The following is a 22,279-nucleotide window of genomic DNA, read 5'->3' on the forward strand; positions in this document are numbered from 1 at the left end:
TGTGAAGCAAGCAGCCGAGACGGCCGCCTTTGAGATTGGCCCTCCTCGTCCTGGTGACGAACAGTACGGCCTTGAGCCTACCACAAGCCTAGCAGTCGCCAAAACACTACCAACGCAGTCCAGAGCTCCTTGGTGACATCAGCTCACGAATGACCTTGTTCGGGCAAAAATCCAAGAGAACTCCTATGGAAAGAGACCCAAGAGGCATGCTGTTCTTCCTCTTTCTCTCTCCTCCAAAGCGCACAAACTCCACGACCCAGCCGAACAAACAATTGCTGGCGTCCTTTTCCAGCACACAAGCAAGCAGCAGCCGAGAGCCACCCGAGACAAAAAGTGACCGACAGGGACAGAAGCCGGCGTGTGAGAGAGAGGCTGCTATTCTTCTTCTTCCTACTCAAATCTTCTTGCTTTGACGTCACGCCGACCAATCGCCGAGTTCCACTGAATCGCCCCATGGTTAGGCTCAACCAATGATAAACTTCGGGGCGTAGCCTTTTTCCTTGCTCGATTGGTGGTGGCGTTAATTGTCTATCGAAAACGTTCGGCTCTGCTCGGGAATGTTCGTGTTTCTGTCGCAGTTATGTCGGTTGTTGTTGTTTAATGGCGCACTTTGCATGGCTGGCCTTGTAGATGTAAAAACCATAGGGGAAAAAACCACAGGAGGTAATCACATACTGGGGAAACTAATCTTAATCCGACCTAGTTAACACAAGCTCCACCCCCTGTGTGAAGACACGTAAACGATCTTAAGCTCACAGTTTTTCGACTTGAATACATCGAGATTGGCTCCCTACTCGCACGTGGTCCATGCTACCCTACACAGTTCTATCTCCACTATGGTATGTCATCACCTACCTCTACAAACGTAACGCAGGCCCTCCTCACAAACCCCCCCCCCCCCCCACCCACTAGGAACCGTTGCTCCTTCGAGGTTCAATGCAGGCGTTACCGTTCCAGCCTTACCACTTACCAACTCGCACCTAATTGGCCTATGAAATAAAGTAGGAGTGGCTGTGGGGAGCGAGCTGTAGCTAACTTACCTGTTCTCCTTCACGTTCTACACCCCTTACACCAACAATTCAAATATTTACAAAACTTGATTCCTCGCTCCTAACTCCTGGGGCGGGTAGAAAATGTCGAAGGTCACGCAAAACCTACCTTAACAACAAACCTTATTCAAACTTCAAGAACATTTGTACAAACTAAAATTCAATAACATTTATACAACCCCATTCTAAAGACCACGTTCCTCTGTGGATGCCACAATACCCAACGTTACATGCGGAGCCTTCCCAGTTTGCCTGCTCCAAATTTCCAAGGGCCCTGTCCTTCTGGTACAGTTCAGTGACCTGGATTGGTGGACTTTCCCCTACACACTCACACATATAACCCCAATAAGCAAAACACATATTCCAACCCTGCAAGACCATGGCTTCAATTAGGCAGCGGGGGAGGTTCCATACAACCAAGATGATGGGGGTGCTTCAGGCTGTGGTGCCCGCAGTCCAAAAACAAGTCACTCGCCTTTATGACTTCCCCGGCCCCCTTCAACTCTTCAGTTCTGTGACAGCCAAACAGCTGCCTTTCTGTATATCCTGCCGAGGAGGGTCTCCGCACCATCCAGGCTCCCTTGGCCTCAGGCTCCCATGACCTCTTCCGGGTCGCCAGGGGTCTCCATACCCGCTGGTCGCCCAACCAGACCCCCCTCTGACGGGTCTCCAATGCCAGACACCACTGGCTGCCAGGGACACTACCTCAGGGGGGGCCACAGGCACCACTCCTCCAGAGCTTGATCCATTCCTGCGGACACACACACCTTCCCCATCCACATAATCCCACGTCATTTCCTCCCCTGCTGCCATTCAATTCTCAACCACTGTTTTTTTGTTTTTTTTTTCTATACTGAATCGAGGCTCGTGAAAGAACTGACAACCGCGAGGGAAAGACAAAGACAGCACATGGGGACCGCGAGGGAAAGACAAAGACAGCACATGGGGACCGCGAGGGAAAGACAAAGACAGCACATGGGGACCGCGAGGGAAAGACAAAGACAGCACAGGGGGACCACGAGGGAAAGACAAAGACAGCACATGGGGACCGCGAGGGAAAGACAAAGACAGCACATGGGGTCCGCGAGGGAAAGACAAAGACAACACATGGGGACCGCGAGGGAAAGACAAAGACAGCACATGGGGACCGCGAGGGAAAGACAAAGACAGCACATGGGGACCGCGAGGGAAAGACAAAGACAGCACATGGGGACCGCGAGGGAAAGACAAAGACAGCACATGGGGACCGCGAGGGAAAGACAAAGACAGTACAGGGGGACCACGAGGGAAAGACAAAGACAGCACATGGGGACCGCGAGGGAAAGACAAAGACAGCACATGGGGACCACGAGGGAAAGACAAAGACAGCACAGGGGGACCACGAGGGAAAGACAAAGACAGCACATGGGGACCGCGAGGGAAAGACAAAGACAGCACATGGGGACTGCACTGTAATGCAATGATGGTGATTGTGTTCCTACACTGCAATGGCCTGCATGCATGTGATAATCCCCACTCACTCTTCCAAACACAACTCGCCTCTTGAATACAACAGGCATCAACACAACACAAAACCCTTTACACATAACAGACACCAACCACAAGACACTTTGTGGTACACAACCTGATCCACTTACCGACCATTGGGTCACTTTCACCCACCCCCACTCCAATTATCTTGTTTTTGGCCCACCCCCACCCAACCGAACACCTGGGACAGTAAACGTCAAGGCACCTTACCTTAAGTGCAGGTTGTCGCAGGTTGGTCGGGTCCAAGAGTGTCATCCACCACTCCTAAATTCCCCTTATCCCATGGGCCAATCAATTTCCCCCAAATGTTTCCTTTTACCCGGCTGTACTGGCAAGCATGCATTATCCACCTCCTCCGGTGACCTTTACTACCCTTACCGTGCGAGGGCTATCGGACAAGCTGAACGGTCGAACCGCCAACATAGGCCCACTATTGTCCACAAGGGCGTGACCCACCATCAATCCTTCGGCCCCTTGTGAGGACCACAGTTCCACGAGCCCAAGCTGGCCAATGTGGTGAGCACCTGCTGCCAACTCTGCCATTCCCATGGCCTCGGACCTGAGGGGCACAGTCACAGTGCGTGGCATCCCCCAGCCATGTCCCCTGCGACTCTACGTCATCCCCCAGTGTGACCAATTGCAGCCACTCAGTGCCAAACCACATATGACCTCGCCCAAGGTCTAGGTGACAGTCGTGTTCCACCAGGGAACTCAATCCCAGAAGACACTGGTCGCACACTTCGGCCACACATACCACCACTTTCACCTCCAGACTGCCCAGCTCCCAATATTGGAGCCATCGCCCCTGTAGCCAGTTGAAGGTTGTGCCCTACTAACCTATCAATTTTGTCCCAGCCTCCAACACTTTGGTCTAACACACTTGGATTGATAATGGTGACAATCACCCAAGTTTGCACCACGTCCTCACAAAATTCTCCCTCAATTTTGCATATAACCCTCAAATTGCCCATGCCAATTTTTCCACAATTCACTATTTTCCCTAAAGAAGGGCGCTTCTCCACACACTTGCCAGCAGAGCATGGCCCCGTATGCTTGGCTCGTTCTAGTTTCCCAATTTATCTGTGAATCAAACCCAGGGCTCTCTTCCCAAGCTGAGAGCCGATATATCACAGCGGAACATCTGTGGAAGACCATGCTCACACCATCATGTTCCAAGATGCTCCAATGGTTGTCCGGTGGGCTATACCGTTCCTGTCCACATGGTTCGACCCAGCACAGCATGGCAGGTCATCACATGCTGGCTGTCCCAGAGTCTCAGGGAGAGGCTGCCATGTCGCATACCCGGGTGGTTACCACATCAGGCCCTTATTGTCCCTCGTCGCACCGCGGAGCGAAAGGGGGACTATGGTTTTCCGCTCCGTCTGTGTGTCCGTCCGTGCATGCCGGCGTGCGGGCGTGCGTGCGTAAGCGAAGGACCGCATTCAAATTTGGTGTGTGGGTGCAACCCACGCCAAAATCCAAGATGGCCACCGCCATGTATGTCTGAACCTTGTGAGCTGAATATCTTGAAAAACAAGCGAAGTACCAACTTCTAATCTGGTGTGTGGGTGTATCTAGGCACAAGGACGAACACTATTGAAAATTGGGTCGCCACGTCAAAATCCAAGATGGCCACCGCCATGTATGTCTGAACCTTGAGATGAATATCTTGAAAAACAAGCATTCTGAGTATTGCGCTGCAATACATGTCCCCTACCAAAGTTCAAAGTGCAATAACTTTGTCAAAAATCATCGAATATGCAAATTTATGCACAGTTGATGCTGGTTTTCAAACTTGATCTGAGGTATGCTGAGACACATGTGGTGTCACGCCTCGCCTCATTGATAAGGCCGCAAGGTCGCTCCGTGGAGCGGCCTGCACGTATTGCACTGTGTGAATTATATAAATTATTACCAACTCATGGTCTCTGAGGTACTAGCGATTCAAGAGATATCCATTAAAAAAATTTTTTTTTTCGTTTAATTAACGATATCTGCCAAACCACGTGCCCTATCGCAAATTCCAAAAGGACATTTTAGTAGACACATGCTGAACAGATTTGTGAAGTTTCCCCTCGATTTGATCAAATATGAGGGGGGGGGGGGGGGGGGGGCTCGGTTTTAAAGGTCCATGCTTAAAAACGTCATAACTCTGAAACCATCAGTAATTTATGATATTTTCCGGTTCACGATCAATGATCGATGTGCATATATATGTTGCTCGGCTTGGCTCCGCCCCTCCCGAAAGCGTGCGCTATGTCGCACTGTTGACGTTCGCGAGGCTGAGGACGCGCAGTGCGGCTTGAATATGACATTTTATAGCAATTTATTAAACAAAAAATATGTACAAATACAGTGTACAACAACAACAACAGGCATTTTAAGGCCATTTTCCCTGCAAGAGCGGGGGTTAGCCTTGCGGGCCCCATGACAATGATCTCCATTTTGCCCTATTTTCTGCATCTCCCCTTGTTAACCCCATTGCCCGCATTTCTTCTTCGACGATCTTTAGCCAAGTCTTTCTCGGTCTTCCCCGTCCTCTACTTCCTTCTACATTCATTCCCATCACTCTTTTCAACCAGTCACTTTCATCCTTCCTCAACACATGACCAAACCATCTCAACCTGTTTCTCTTCACAGCATCCATCACAGGCTCTATTCCCATCATCTTTCGCAATTCATCATTTGGCTTCCTCTCTCTCAACGATGCTCCACACATCCACCGAACCATTCGCATTTCCACCCTTTCCAGCCTTCGTTGCTGCGCTACGTTCATTATCCATGTCTCACTCCCATAAATCATAACACTTCTCACACATGCAGCATACACCTTTCCGTTCAGCTTCAATGACACTCCCCTCCTCGTCAGCACGCCACTCCGTTCCCGAAACTTCTTCCATGCACATCTCACTCGAGCAACCGTTGCCGAGTCTGATCCACCTTCTCCATTCAGCATGTCTCCAAGGTAACAAAATGTTTTCACACCTTCCAGCTTCACGCCATCTCCAAGATCCAACTCAACATTTTCTCCATCTGCAGCTCCCTATGTGCACACCTTACACTTGAATGTAGCTGCCATGCTGGTTAATGACCCTCTCAAACCACTACATTTTTGATGAACCCACTCAGCGCACATTGTACATTGAATGGAATTCACTCTGACACCCTTCCTGCACACAGCACACGGCCACTTCCCAGTTCTTTCCACCTCACCACATGCTTTACCACTTGCCATCACCTTCGTTTTTCCGATATTCACCTTCAGACCTTTTGTCTCCATACATTCCTTCCACTTGTTCATCTTCTCCTTCAGTCCATCCATACTTTCTGCAATCAACACCAGATCATCTGCATACAACAACTCCCACGGTAAACCCTCCTTTACGTTCTGAGCCAGCACCTCCATCACAGCTATAAATAGTAGTGGGCTTAGTACCGACCCCTGATGCACTCCCACCTTCACCTCAAACTCACCACTGTTCCCGTCCTTCGTCCTTACAGCTGTTCGCACTCTTTTGTACATTGCCATCACCACTCTGATCAACCATTCCTCCACTCCTAACTTCCTCAATGCCCATGTCACTACTTCATGTGGAACCCTATCGAATGCTTTCTCCAGATCAACAAACCCAAGAAACAACTTCTTCCTCTTCTCCATATACTTCTCCTGCAACTGCCTCACAATAAAAAGCGCGTCTGTCGTTCCTCTTCCTGGCATAAATCAAACTGCATTTCGTCAGTCTTCACTTTCTTCCCTATCCTCCTCTCCAACACCCTTTCCAATACCTTCATTCCATGCTCCAATAACTTTATCGCTCGATACGAGCCACAGTCCAGAGGGTCACCTTTTACCGAAAATCTTGGAAATTTCGCGGGGCCAGTTTCTGTCGAGTGTTAAGACGTACTAGCGACTGCGAAATCCGGAATCAGAATTAAAATCCGAGCCTCCGTTAGCTCTAAGGGGCCCCCAAAACAAATCGCATATATTCCTAATGAAAAAACTCCGGAGTTCCTAAATCCCAAATCCCATGCCATCCGATGTCAATCCATATATCCACACCTCGCTACGAACGTTATGCATCTAATGATAAGCATAAGAACCATCAAAAAATATTTTAAGACCAGTTTATTCGACTAAATGTGGCGCGGCCTAGCATCTAGTCAAGACCAAGTCATCAAGGCCGACCACGCATCCCGACCCCAAATTCCTCATTCGACGATAACTAAACAATATATTATATGACTCGCACCGTACATACCTCTTTCTAGTTCTTGTTCTTGTCTTGGTATACTCACTCAGACTCACCCTCGCACAGGTAACCGAGGTTGAAGAAACGGCGAAGCGAGGCGACCACCAACAAACACGTCCTCGCCTCGAATTTCCTCCCGCCCACACAATCGCAGGGAAGATGGAGGGAACAAAGGCAGGAAAGAACGAGAGGGAAAAAGTGTCCAGTGCACTCTTATCACGACTGAATCCTCTCAGCTCCCCCAAATGGCGTCTGCTCTGCCTCGTGTCCAGTCCAACTCCGAACTCTTCTTCTTCGAACGACCTTCCCTTGTATAGAGGGACGAGGGTACTCGGCTCCCAATCCACTGGAATGCGGCCTTCTTTCACCACCAGATTGCAGATCTCTGTCATACTCTTCACACCCCAATTTCCCGCTGCCTTCAACATATCTCCCACAACTCCCGTCGGCCCTCCCGCTTTTCTACTCTTCATTGCTTTTATCGCTTCCTCAACTTCCTTCTCGGTTATCTTCTCTGTCAGTCATAAAACTGGGTTACTCTCTATGTTGCCATCCCATTCATTCTCTGCATTCAACAGTATTTCCATATATCTCTTCCATCTTCCTTTAATTCGATCTGGGTCCACAACGATTTGTCCCACTTCATCCTTCAAGCAACTCACCCCCATCACATCACACCTCTCTTTCGCTATCTGCTTTGCAATCCTGAATCCCGCTCTCTGACCCTCTTCCGAATCCAAGCGTTCTCCGAACATTTTCCTACGTGCCTCCTGTGCCTTTGCTACCTCTTTCTTTGCAGCCTTCTTGGCTGCCTTATAACTTTCATGCTCTGCCTTTTCTGCCCCCATACCCTTCGCCTTCTGCCACTCCTTGAACTTGTTCCTCTTCTCGTCAATCTTCTTTCCAACTTCATCATCCCACCACCATGTTTCCGAGTGCCTCGGTGGTCCTTTTGTCCATCCATATACCTCACCAACGGCTCCCAACAGACTATCTTTCATTGACATCCAACCACTTTCCAGCTCAACCACATCATCCTCCACTATACTCAGCCTCTCTTTTAATGCCTCCCTCACTGTCACCTCTTTCAACCTCCACACCTTCATTCTCGGTTGGTACTTCACCCGCAAAGCTCTCCTCGCACTTTTCACCCTTATGTCGCAGACAACCAAGTGGTGCTCTGAAACAGCCTTCTCCCCCGGGATCACCTCTGTGTCTCGGAGGTGCCCCCTATCTCGCCTACGCACCAGCAGGTAGTCAACGGTTGTCGTCGACCCACCTGACGTGTATGTAACAAGCTTATTATCCTCTTTCTGGAACTGTGTATTACAAATCAACAAATCAGCTCCATCAGCAAACTCCAAAATCCTTTCACCTTCTCCATTTCTCACACCATATCCGTAACCCCCATGAACTCCCTCAAAACCATCCATACTCCTTCCCACATGTCCATTTAGGTCTCCTCCTACCACAACAACTTCCTCATCTTTCACGTTTTCCATCAGCTTCTCTATAGCACACCAGAACTTGTCTTTCTGTTCATCGCTCCGACCAACCTGCAGAGCATATCCCGAGATGATGTTCACCAAGAGCTTTCCAATCATCATTTTCACCATCATCAACCTTTCACTCACTCTAGTCACACTCACCACACTGTCTACAAACTCCTCAGAAAACAGGACACCAACACCATTCACGCCCTCCGGGCACCCTTGCCACACAAACTTGTATTTCTGTCCCTGCCTACCCTTCACCATTCTCACACCACTTCCCTTCCATCTCGTCTCCTGCACACAACATATGTCCACTCTTCTTCTGACCAATACTTCCACCACTTCTCCTGATCTCCCTGTCTTTGTCCCTACATTCCATGTCCCAAACCTCAGAAACCGATCTCCACGTCGGGCATCAGACGTTTCAACTTCATAAATGGAGTGATTTCCACCTTTGCTTCGATTGGGTTCCCCACCTTGAGTTTTGACGAGAAGGTGTGGGTTCCCCCACGGGGTACTTCGGGCTGTACCCTGCCCATATGTAGTCGTAATTGTCATGGTTCTCTTTTTAAGGCAATGTTTTTATGGCCGGATGCCCTTCCTGACGCCAACCCTTTTAGTCGCCTCTTACGACACGCAGGGATACGGTGTACCTATTCTAAACCGGGGTACACACCGGGTACAGTATACAATGTAGTTTGTATAATGTACAAATACAGTATACAAATGCAGTTTAATAGGTACTGTACTAAATAAAATGTACAGTGCATCAATAGTATTGAAATCGGGAGCCGGGGTCGTCTATCGTTGAAGAATCATCGGTGGTTGAAGACGAAGTTGATGGTGGCGGTGATGGTGACGAGTTTGGTCTGGGAGACACGGAAAGGGCGGAGGTGGTGGCAGAGGCGTTGGAGGTGGAGGCGATAGGATCTTTTTTTTTAAAGAAATCGCCGAGAGTTGGCTGAACTGTTTGCTTCCTTTTGTCATCGTAAATTTCCCTGTAACACGCAAGGGTCTGCTGAAGTTATCGATTGAATTTGGAAAAGCGATCAACGTTGGTGTCCATGCTCTCGAACAGCTGTAGTCCTTTGTTGAAAACGGCAAACCCCTCAGCCATTCCCTTTACGGAGTCTTGTCCTTGATGATGGTAGACACCGTTGAGTGGGAGAAGCCAAGGTCATGTGAGATGGCGGTAACGCTTTAACGTTCTCATGCTGCACAATCATTTTGAGCTTAACTTCAAGATTGATCGCCTTCCTCTTCTTATCGGCACCAGCCATGGTTGACGTCTCTTGCTAGACATGATGCTTGCAGTAGGGTATAAACAGCGAAGAACTAGTAGGGCAGTAGTAGTAGAGTAATCGTTGGTTTGGCTGAGTTACGGAGCGTAAGGGATGTTGCTCGTAAAGAGCTACTAACTGAGACGCTGCCTCGTGTGGGAGAAGCTGCCTGGAGATCGATGACGTCATACCGTCTCTCGCCACCATGCTTTCTCACTCGCTTCTTCTTTCCTTTTATTTTTTTTTAAACGTATTTTAATTTTTTTCCCGTCGTCGTACGTCCGGGTCGTCTTAAGTCACGTATGTCGTAGGTCGGGACCTATCTGTATATATATATATATTGTTACGAATTTGGGTAGTGATATATGTAGAGCAGAGTAGAGCTGAGTAGGTACCATGCTTCATGTGTCGCGGTAAGGAACACTTCCTGTAATAAGTCATGTGTAGGCATTTTGTCGGCTAAGATGTATGATTGTCAATCTACCAGGAGATTCGAGTGATAGGTAGTGTAGGGGTTAATGAGTAGAGCCCTTGTATGTCTCACCTGGTAATTAAACCTTTGTCCCTTATGGCACTACAGACCACATAGACACTTGGTTAGGATTCCCTTTGTACAACACTAATGACGCTCTTTCCCCCTGACCTGACTGAGGAAGAAAGCAGGCCAGAACACCGCCACAAATGGCCGCCACCATTTACACCTCCGAGAGGCCTATGCGCCTCGCATAGCACGTGCTATAGCACAAGGAGCGGGAGTGAGAGTGACACAGTGGGCGTGCACCGGGGTGAGCTGGCGAGTCGGTGGAGGCTCTGATTGGCAGGACAGTGCGCCAAAGCCAACGTCATCGGCCGGGGATATTAACGGGGGCCGGACGCCATTTAGAGCAGATAGCCGAATTCGTGTTTGGGTAGTTGCCTCCAATAAGACCGTTTAGGCTGTCCGCAACTCTGGTGTTAATCGGAGTTGCGCGACAACTGGTATTCAGTAGTGGGATTGAACCCTAAAAAAAAAAAAAAAAAATTGGTGTCAGAGTGTGGAGAATTTGGACGCAAAATTTTGTAGTCGGAGGCGAAAATTTCGTTGTAGCCGATTGGGCTTGCACGACGCGAAAGGTGCGTCATGAAATTAATTCAATTCCCATTGTAAAGCCGCGCAGGAAAGCGACCTCCTTTACGGAGGAGGAGGTGAGCGGTATGGAAAGGAGAATGGAAGATGTGGGAAGGATCGGGAGTGAGCCGGAAATGGGGGAAATGGAGGGTAGTGTTGGAACTTTCCCCACCGTAGGGACGGCCTCCAGAGACAACCTGGCCATACTGGAATTTTTTAGGGAATTAATGGATGCCCAAAAGGACGATTATGAAGACCCATTATGAGTGAATGGGAAATATAATTGATGCCTGGACGAATGAATTGAGGGAAGAACAAAGGAATGATTCACGCGGGGCTCAGGAGCCGGGAATGGCAAAATTGGGAATTGCACCGGGAATGGCAATTTAAGTAAATGGGGAGACTGCAGAGGTGGATGGGGAATGTCCACAGGTGGATGGGGAATGTGTACAAGTAGATGGGGAATGCCTGCAGGTAAATGTGGAGTGCTCACAGTTGAATGGGGAATGCGTACAGGTGAGTGTGGAATGCGTCCAGGTAGATGTGGAATGTGTCGAGGTAAATAGAGAAGGTGCAAATTGTAACAGGGAGTGTTTCCCACCTGGTGGCCTGGTTGTTTGTCAGGACCAGGTGGATGTCACAACACCTCAACCAGGGGATGAATTTGAAATGGTGCAGCACCAGGGCGGTGGTGCGGAGCAAGAGGACGTAGAGTTATTGGGGGTCCGTGTAATAGAGCCGGACCGGGTATTTATTGGGGATATTGATGAAAACCTGGCAGGGCCAGGAATGATTTGTTATGATGATGGGGATGATGTACATGATGTGATCCAGCGGCTGGGGACCTGGGACAGTCCCATGGAGGTAGAGGTTGACCAGGCCCAAAGGAGCCTGGGTAATGAGGTGAGATGGTCCGAGGAGGTGGTTGGAATGACCAGGGGGACCCTCACCGTTCACTCTGATTGGGCAACGGAGGCTCCGAAATTGGACAACCAGTTGGGGGAGTGTGTTGGCTCCGGGCTGGATTTGGATCTTGGAGGATCGGGAGATAGAGCCTCTGGAGATTTGGTCCCCGGAGGGAATGTGGACCAGCTGCAGGGAGGGGCAAAACAACCCGAGGGAGTTGTTACCTGCAGCTGTGGTTTGGCACAGGTGGGGAGAAATTTTAAAAGAAAAAAGAAAATTACATTTAAATGGGAATGTGATTTGGAGCAGCCGTGGTTGGAGTTGGTCCCCGGGATGTGGAATTTGGAGCTGGGGAGGTCATTGGAGATGGCCTCGGGCAAAAGTTGCCCCTTTCAAAATTTGGGGATGCCAGCCAGCTGAGGGGCTGTGCTGGCGAGATTTGGACGCGGGGTCCAGCCATGTGTGGCATGGTACGACCTGGGCCCCACGGGGGGTCTGGTGGTGGAGTGTGGCGTCCCTTGTCCGTCGGGGCACCGTCCGGGCGTGTGGCTCGGGCCGACAGGGTCACCGGACCCTGGTGGGGGTTAAGACCTCCAGGGGGTCCGAGGTGGTTTCTCAAGCCTGGGATGGCATTTATTGAGGATTTATTGAGCATGGCATTATCTTTACTTCCGGATAATAATGATGAATGAAATAAGAGCGAAGAAATATATGTCGGCATCATTGTTGACGTTTTTGTGACGACTGTCATCAAACGGAAAAGTAATATATCAACGGAAAAGAAAGGGCGAATTTTTAATATATGTCGACATTTTCCCGTGATTTTTCCGTGTTGGGCGCTGCATGATACATCGTGCCGCAATTTTTTTTATATATCTCGGCATGTTCCCATGTGTGCGTGAATTTTCTCAATTATTACTGACACAGAGTCTAAAACCATCGATACAAATGAAATCAGATGGTGAGTTATAGTGGAGATAAAGGCATGAGAGAGGTTCAATGGCCTTTATTTTATAGGCCTTTTGAAAATTCATTTCGTTCGAAACACGGAAACTTTCATCGGATTTTATTCCTGTTTTTTTTTCAACCGAGTCTAAAACCATGTTAGTGACTTTTAAAAATGAAATGATATTTCAAGTTAGAGTTGAGATAAAACTGTGAGAGAGAGCAAGACACCACGGGCCTAACAAAACAGGCCTCAAAGCTATGCGAGTAAATAAAATCGTGGATATTTGTTTTTGAAGCCTCTTCCAGAATGGGTGGAGTGACTCTCAACGGAGTAAGCCACACCCCCGGACAGACAGAATCACCTACGGAGAATATAATATAGATACATGGCATACATGTAATCTCTAGCAAGCGAATGAGAACTTGAGCTCGTACAAAATTATCCATATATGGTAAGCAGAAAAGGCATAAAAAGTACATGAAAGCAGGCATACCAAAAAAGATTAAAAGTCCCTATCATAGTAAAATATTGTCATGTCGCCGTCGATTGAGATCACCGGGGACAGATAGCTGAGACGGTTTCAACTCCGAACGATCAGCCGAATATATAGCGGTTATTTTTTGCGCACGCAGGATGGAAGGATGCGAAGTGCTTACCTGAACGGAAGCACACGGGTTTATTCCCGAACCCACAACGAATAAACGAACACAACAAATGAAAAATGCCATAAAATGAATTTAATGAAAATAAATCAAAGAATAAAATGAATGCTGAGGTAAAACTAATATTCTCTACTGTGAGATGTCTCCACTCAGCAGCAAATACAAACACACAGGGGAAAATTTAATAATATAAAATGTTTTTTTAGCCCTCTGGCACTCAGCTAAGGCCCCACGAGGACTTTTAGTAGCTGGGTGGCCGTTGCTACTCGATGCCACCGCACAGGAAGCACACAAGATGGTGACGTCGATCGCCACGCATCGAGTTCACTGCAAGCGTGAAACGAGCAGATTAGACAGCCTCCTTTTGATTCTCTACCGTCAAGTGCAACGCGGCCTTCAGCTTCTAAGAGCCCAGCGGTCGTCCATAACCTCCTGCAGAATGCTGCCGAAGTGGCAAAGAGCTCCTCTCTTCCCAAAACAGTCGGCACCGATCATCCTGATCAGAACCAAAATGGTACACTTCTTCTCCGAGCAAAGTACAACTGGGAGAGAGCAATGAGACACGCTCTTCTTCCTCCACGCCACAAAGCGCACAAACTCCACGACCCAACCGAACCAACAATTGCCAGCATTCTGTTCAAGCACACGAAAGAACTACTCCTTTTTCCCAATGGCCTTTACTCTTTCTAGAACCTTCTCTGCTCCGACCTCACCCCAACCAATCGCAAGCTCAGGGGCGTGGCCTGCTGGCTCTGCTCCTCTACGCTCTTCGTACCACTCTAGGGGCGTGGCCTGCTGGCTTTGCTTGGTATGAGTGTTAAATAAGGCGCGGCTTACTTGCCGATTGGCAATGTCCGTGTACTGTCGGTGGTTGTGGTGGTTTAATGGAGGTTTTGCACGGCTGGCCTTGTAAATGTAAAACGTAAGGGAAAGCGACAAAGGGAAATCGCATACTGAGGAAAACTAACCTTAATCCCGAACTAGTTATAACACAGCTTCACCCATCGTCGTGTGAAGACACATAAACAATCTTAAGCTCCAGTTTCCCTACTTAAATACATCGAGATGTCTCCTACGCATCCACAGTCCATGTTTTTACTATACAATCCTATCTTTACTATGGCATTCCTCCATCTACCCCCACAAATGTAACAATATTTCAAGAAAATAAAGGTTCATGGCCATCCACTAGACCAAACATGCATGAGAAGAGGGAAAACGCATCCATAAACGCTCTCCGCAGGGAGAGCTGGCCTTCACCCCCCCCCTCCCCCACCCTCCCCCCGCCCTTCGCCATCACAACAAGGCCGCTCCCAACACACCACACTCAGAGCAGAATTAATTTTAACACAATATAGTCTCCACTGCATTACAATCAACTATATTATTATCCACTTAAAGTACATTTTACCTTGTATCATCCCAGTAGGTATATATTGTCACTCAACTCCGGTTAACACCAGAATCACGGATAGCCTAAACGGTCTTATTCGGAGGCAACAACCAAACACGGATTCGGCTATATGGCGCGCGGGAGGAAGAAGGAAAATGGAGGCTGCGGCTAAAGCTTACCTTCAGCGCACCGACGTAGCTCCGGTCCTGTAAGGGGATTAACTCAAGCGGGCACAGGTTTAACAGGGGATGCAAAATAATACAAGGGTTTATTAAAGGAAAAAGGCAAGGACAGGAAAAAGCACGCCCCGGTAACAAATATCCTAATCGGGACGTCCCCACACGGCAGATTTCAGAAACGAGACGAGGGAATATGAATTGATAAAAAGAACACGTTCGTCGTGTAATTGGGAAAGGTAATGTAGTGTGCAGTCTTATCTGTCTGTAGTCTTGCGTGTAACACGGCCCCGCTCGCGCGCCACCAGGCCCCGCTCCACGCTCCGATTGTTTGCACACGAGGTAGGCCCCGTTCCAAGCTCCGATCCTCTCGCCGCCCACGAGGTCCGTGCACCAGGCACCACGCGTCCAACGCAGGCCAGCGAGCTCCACACAAGGTCGACCCTCAACTCGAGCACGAACACAGAACGACAAAGAACGGCAAAGGGGAGGGGGAGGGGGAGGGGGGGGGGAAGAGCGCGAGTCCACTGCACGCCAAGTGCCGCTTCGAGCCAAGTTCAAGCCAACGAAGCAACTCTCACAATTCTCTCCCTGTCTGAACTCCACTGCTGGCCAACTCCTCTGCTTGCCACAACGCACTCACTCTCCTGCGTCTCAAGACTCACTGCCAGAAGCAACTGCTCTGAACCAACTGCTGCGCAGCTGCTCTCCACTAAAGTCCTGCCGCCCCTCGTATCACTGTGTGGCGGTGACGTTAGCCTTGGCGCGCCACCCAATCAGTGGCCTCCACCGAATCACAGGCCTGTGGTGTGGTCATAGCACGTGGCACTCGAGGTGGATAGGCCTGTTGGAGGTGTAAATGGCGGCGGCCATGCGGTGGTGTCCTGGCCTGGTTTCCTTTTGCCGGTTCTCTTTCACAGTCATGTCAGGGAAGGGTGTTATTTAGTGTTGTACTAAAGGTCAGACCTACGTGTCTACAGGGTATGCATGCCAAAAGAGACAAAGGTTTGGCTAACCAGGTGAGGACACACAGGGGCGCTACTCTTTAGTCCCTAACTCTACTTAACACACGAACCTCCTGGTAGGTTCAGAAGTATACATCTTAACCCGACAAACGCCTACACATACTAACTTAAAGGTACATAGTGAGTTCTAGCTATCGCGACATCTCGAAGCATGTTACCTATTCAGATCTAGCTGCTCTACATATTGCTCTACCCCGCCAGACATAACACAGCCCCCCACCTGGAACCGTAGCTCCTGCTAGGTTCGCTGCAGGCGCTACCATTCCAGTCTTAACACTTACTGTCACACACTTAATTAACCTATGAAATAAATCAGGAGGGCTGTGGGAAGTGAGTCGGACTTCCTACCTATACTCCTTAACATGCTAATCCCCTTAACAATCATGCAATCAAATATTTACATTTCAGCACGTATTTATCACACTCCCTGCAGGACCATGGCATTGATGTCATATACATGTGTGCATTACTCAACTAGGCAGGGTGGAGGTACCGCACAACAAGATGGTGGGGCGCTTCAGGCTGTGGTGCCCGCAGTCCCAAACACAAGTCAACCGACTCACAAGTTAATTGCCCCCCTCCCCCCCCCCCTTTACCTCTTGGCCCCGTGACAGTCCAACCGCCCCTTTCTGCCGTTACCTCGCCGGTGAGGGTCTCCACACACCAGGCTCCTCCGTGGCCTCCTGGTTCTGCGCAGCTCCACGGGTCGCCGGGGGTCTCCTTTACCCCAGGGCACCCAACCAGACCCTCCACTGATGAGCTCCAATTTCCAGATACCACCGGCTGCCAGGGGTAATTGCCGCAGAGGGGGGCTGCAGGCATCGCTCCTCAGAGCTTGATCCGTACCTGCGGACACACACACCTTCCCCACCCACAAGATCCCCAAAACACACTTCCTCCCCCACTGCCATTCAATTCTCCACACATTTCAGCACAATTCCATGAGAAAAATGTTACAAAAAGATGTTGCAAAAGTTGCCATGGCCTGCCACATGTGAAATCCCCTATTCACATTTGCCATTCCACATTTCTAAAAGCACAATAATCACCACTCATTGTCTCCAATAATCATCACTCATCCATTTCCTCCAACCTCACGACCACATAAAAACACATAACCACTACACAAAAACATACGCCACCCACAAGACACTGTGTGGCCCCCATTCCATTCCCTCACCGACCATGTCATCACTCTCACCCGCCTCCCGACTCCAAATTACATGTCCCCAATTTCTCTCCAAGCAAGCCCTGAAGCCTGGGACAGTACACATCAGTTCCTCTCACCTGAAACGCAGGTAGTCGCAGGTTGCTCAGACCCAAAGTGCCATCCACCCTTCACAATCCCGAAATTTCTCATTGGACCAATCAAATTTCACCAAATTTCTCTTTTGTCCACTGCACTGGCAGATATGTGTGTCCGCATCCAACGGTGATCATCACTACACAACTACCTGTGGCCACGACAGCTCTGCACCTCTATCTTTACATTCAATAAGAAATAACTAACTACTGCAGGCTACATGTTGTCGTGCAATTAACTATAGGGGGTTTGCCTTTATGGCACAACCGCAACAAAGCATTACGTCACCATGTCTGTTAGAGGTAAAATTGAAAAATTCACAACATTTGCAACATTATGAATTTTTCTGGTTATCCTCCAAGTCGGCTCCATTAATACCCTGATTTACCTTCCCTCTTTTATGTCATTTCGCAAATACGTCATTGCGTTAATGCCATGACCCAATTTGCAACACCTCAGCTCACACTTGAGTCGCTTTAAAAGCCATGCCTTTTATTCTCGAGCATATTCAGAACGTACAAATACGTTCAATTCCATGGAGCTGGCTCCCATAAAATGGCTCCAGACATTCATTTGGACATTTTCGCGTGTTGAGAAGGAAGAAGAAGTAGAGGTACTGCCAACTTCAACCGCTTCCGGAAGAGGTTTATTTTCATATAAATATGTCTTGTAATTGTTTGTTTCATCATTTTTTTTTTTTACGTGTCTGTTCTTGAATATATGCGGGCCAGGGGGTTAACAAGGGGAGATGCAGAAAATAGGGCAAAATGGAGAACATTGTCATGGGGACCGCAAGGCTAACCCCAGCTCTTTCAGGGAAAATGGCCTTTTAAAATGCCTGTTGTTGTTGTTGTTGTTGTTGTTGTTGTTGTTGTTGTTGTTGTTCTTGAATATAACTGTTATTAATGATAAAAGGGCAATATGTTTGGTAAAAATTGAAATATAATATGTGATGTGGTGACATTTGGAATACATCACCCATTTATTCCATAGATTAGTTGAGAAAAATTGCTTTGATTTACGTTGTTTCTTTATTCATTGTACTTTTCAGAGACATCCCTGACGTAAACGGGGTCTTACAGTATTTGTTACGTTTTATGTAATTGTATTTTTTTGTCGTTGTCATAAACATAACCTGGCAATTTTTCCCATGGATGCCATTCGTTATCAGATGACAGAGGCAAGGAGTAGTTCATACACATCAGCTGGTCGAGAAAAAAAATCATAAACTGGTTACCTTTGCCACTGAAGGTGGATGGAGGTTGTGTTTTCACCCCTGTTTGTCTGTCTGTGAACAAGATATCTCAAAAAGTTGTGGATGGTTTCAGACGAAATTTGGCAGAGGGGTAGTGAATGGGACAAGGACAAAATGATTAGATTTTGGTGAAGATTCGGGTCCGGCAAGTATAATTTAAAAAAGTGATTCATCACCATTGGAAGATAGGGCCAAAAACGATATATAGCAGAATATCTCAAACAATTGTGGATGGATTTGGACGAAACTTGGTGGACACGTTGGGTGTGTGACAACACCGAATCGATTCAAGTTTGGTGAAGATCTGAATATGGATTTGGATATGATAATTATTTAATTTTTTTAAAGTGATTCTTCACCATTGAGAGATCGGACAAAAAGCTTACTCACCACCGCAGGCAGGTAGGTGGTCTTTCTGTCTTCTACCGACTCCTATCCGGACTAGCTCCCCCAGCTCTATCTGTGCTCTGTCCCCCAAATATTCCTGCAGGTCACACAAGATCTGCCAGCAACCCTCTACCGGTGAAATTACCAAAATCAAGACTCTCTGCTCACCTTCATCCTTTCATTCCTCTTTACTCCCACCTCTGGAACAAACTCCCTCATTCTCTTCAATCCCACTCCTCCCTCCAGGTCTTTAAAACAGCTGTTCACCACCATCTCTTGTCTTCCCCCATCCAAAACCTTGATCATTTCTACCCCCGTTAATTCACCCCAGATCCACTTTTTTGAAATACCAACTTCTTTCCTGGAAGTCCTAGCAGTGTACATGTGTTTTATACTTCACCCACCTCCCCCACCTCCCCATTCCCTCCCATACCTCCTCCCCCCAAGCCCTCTTACTCCCACAGATCTCCCGATGTCCCTGTTGTACTTGTGTGCTTCCCCCTCTCTCCCCATCTTGTCTCACGCTCACTTTATTGTATGTTTTGTGTGTCCGTTTTTTTTTTGTTATTAATGTTAGCTCTTACACAAGCCTCGACCTTGTATACACAAAAAGAAAAAAAGAAGAAGCGATTATATGACATTTTTTTCAAAGTTTCTTCATAACCTGTCCATACTTTGTGGACGAATTGGTTTGGTGACAAGTACAAGCCGATTAGATTTTGGTTCAGGTCCGAATCCACATCTTCTCAGTGGGATACAAAATATAAACTGTTCAGCCTGGCGATTTGACTGGATTGATTTGACTGGATTTGACTGGATTTGAAGATTGACTGGTGAATGCAACTTTTTATGGCGTAGAGAACTGTACTTGTATGTATGTATGTATGTATGCATGTATGTATGTATGTCCTCTCAAGCGTATACCAATCAGAGCTGAGGATCTGGTCACATGACAGGGTGATGTGATTACATCTGATGTCATTACGGCAGTACGGCGGCTGACTCTCCACACTCTGCCATTTTGATTCCAATTCGTTCAAGCTGAACATATTGTTACGGTCCGCGGTTAAGGATGTTATGTTTGCCGAGCGGAGGCACCGCGACCTAACAGTTTCCCCGATTCACCCGATTCACCCAGACGTTGGCCGTATCGCGCCACAGCTATTCAATATGGAAAAGACAAAGACGACGGATGTGAAGAAAAGGAATAAGAAGACGAAGGCAAAACAATGTTTGAAATACGATTACTATTTATTACTATTTACAGGCTCAAATAAACCAAGGAGAAGGAAAGATGATAAAATAATATACAGAAGCTTTTAGAGACACAGTGAAAATACTAGCTTATACAAACTTAATTAACTACCCAGGACAGAACAAACAGAAACGGACTCACACGGGGAATTGCAGAGTGGATTGGCTGGAAGGAGAGGGAGGTCCAACGGGTCCGGCAGCAGAGGAACAGGTTGGGCAGCCGCCGTTCCTTCGCGGCCCTGCTCAAAACCGCCGTCCAGGCCCCAAGCGGCTGTGGAGTGTTGTTGCTGCTGTGGACGCTGCTGCTGGCGAGCAAGGTGACGAATAGCAGGCTTTGTGCTTCCCTGGATGATCTCCTTTGAACAAGAATCGCTGCTGGATGATCTCCCTTCTCTCTCTTGGACCTCACAACCCAGCTCTCTCTTGGACCCTTTACGCAGCTCTGCCTTGGACCTTACAACCCAGCTCTCTTTGCAGCTCTCTACGCAGCTCTTTTCTTTGCACCTCACCACGCAGCTCAGCCCTGGTCACTCTTGCGCGCGCGCTTTTATAATGCCGCCGGCGATTAAGCCGCCGGCCTTCAGGACACGCCCATCGGTGTGCTCACCTCGGCCCTGGTTGGTCGCGCGACCCTCTGGCTCCGCCCTTGATGACGACGGGCGGGCACGCCTTTCTTCCCCAACCCGAGCACATGTTCAATGGCGGCTTTGGAGGGGATGTAATTGCCAAATTGAGGCTTGGCCATGACGAAAGGGGAAATGGAGGTTTTGGGAATGGGAATGAAGGGAATCTATCTTTTTCACTTGGTGCAATGGAGTGTCATTTTAATGGAAGACAAGGCCTTACCCTAAAACACATAATAAAGATATAAGCTACTGAACAGGGGTTTTATAGTGTCCTTCAATGGATGCTTTATGGAATTAACTACTGGAACGCCCTTTGATCTTTACACAACACTGGAGGCAGGAGGGGCCAGACTCAAGCAATAATAATAATAATAAAGCACACAATAAAAAAAATACAATCCTCATATCCGCAACAATATCGTCGAACCTGTCGTATATCACAATCACCATGCTCTACCTTTACGTTTTTCATTCAGGGTGAAACACAAACAAACCGATTGTTAAAATGACCATCATATATCGAAAGCATCGGCGTTATGTCTCTTGCAACAAAACGGTACATATAGGCCTTAGGCTTTATGCCTCACCTTTGGACCGCGTTGGACAAATTAAGTCCAGGTTTCTTAATACAGTAGTGTATCGTTTCAGTAGTATCGTTTTCGTAACAGTAATAATAATCATATAGTAAATATGACCATAACATTTTAATCCCAATGTCGTGAATACAATGTTAATGGATTGAAGCGGTGTATGGTTCATGGTTCCATGATAAGCGGTGTACGGACTAACAACCTCGAAAGTAAGGAATTTGCTTCGGTTTTTTGATAGCATGTTATTAACCCAATCCGTGTGAGGTATATAGATTACAGTAGATGTTCTCTCCAGTTCTGTAAGTAAAACTTACCTCACGGATGTCGGGATTCCTCCAAATTTCTTTGTTTAATGTTATAAGCAGCATTAGCGACTGTTAAAAAAGCTAATCATATGTGTTTGTGGTTTATAATATTTTACAATCCCGGCTATGCCGCTGTTAGACTTTCGGCCTTGTTTTGTAATGAAAGAAAATGTTTTTTTGTTTTGCTTCAGGAAAAACACACGTCGGACTGAAGATTGCAAAAATTCTTATTGCGGAAAGTGTCAAGAGACATCTCAGCCCCATGCTGATTGTCTGTTACACAAACCATGCTCTTGATCAATTCCTTGAAGGTACATTGACCTTTTTGACCAATTTCATTATTCTAGCTTGTGTATGTTATGTACAGTGCATTCAGAAGTATTCAGACCCATTCACTTTTTTCACATTTTGTTGTGTTGCAGCCTTTGTTATGTCGGCTAACCCCCGCTCTAGCAGGGAAAATGGCCTTAAAATGCATGTTGTGTTGTTGTTGTTATGTTGCAGCCTTATGCTGAAATCGTTTAAATTCATTTTTTCCCTCATCAATCTACACTCAATACCCCACAATGACAAAGAGAAAACAGGATTTTAGAAAGTTTTGCAAATTTATTAAAAAGAAAAAACTGAAATATCACATTGACAGAAGTATTCATACCCTTTGCTATGACACTTGAAATTTAGCTCAGGTGCCTCCCATTTCTCTTGATCATCTTTGAGATGTTTCTACACCTTGATTGG

At 47.6% G+C, this 22,279-nt stretch overlaps 1 protein-coding gene across 1 annotated transcript in view; it reads left to right on the forward strand.

The window, feature by feature from the left end:
- LOC137430743 (NFX1-type zinc finger-containing protein 1-like) overlaps positions 1-22,279 on the forward strand; it is a 207,167-nt gene that overhangs the window by 52,618 nt on the left and 132,270 nt on the right. The window contains exon 6 of the mRNA XM_068121518.2: positions 21,733-21,852. Within this exon, the coding sequence (XP_067977619.2) occupies positions 21,733-21,852 (120 nt within the window). The remainder of the gene's footprint in view (positions 1-21,732; positions 21,853-22,279) is intronic.

Source organism: Myxine glutinosa, chromosome 7, assembly GCF_964187855.1.
Source record: "Myxine glutinosa chromosome 7, kmMyxGlut1.1, whole genome shotgun sequence".
NCBI classification, from domain to species: Eukaryota; Metazoa; Chordata; class Myxini; order Myxiniformes; family Myxinidae; genus Myxine; species Myxine glutinosa.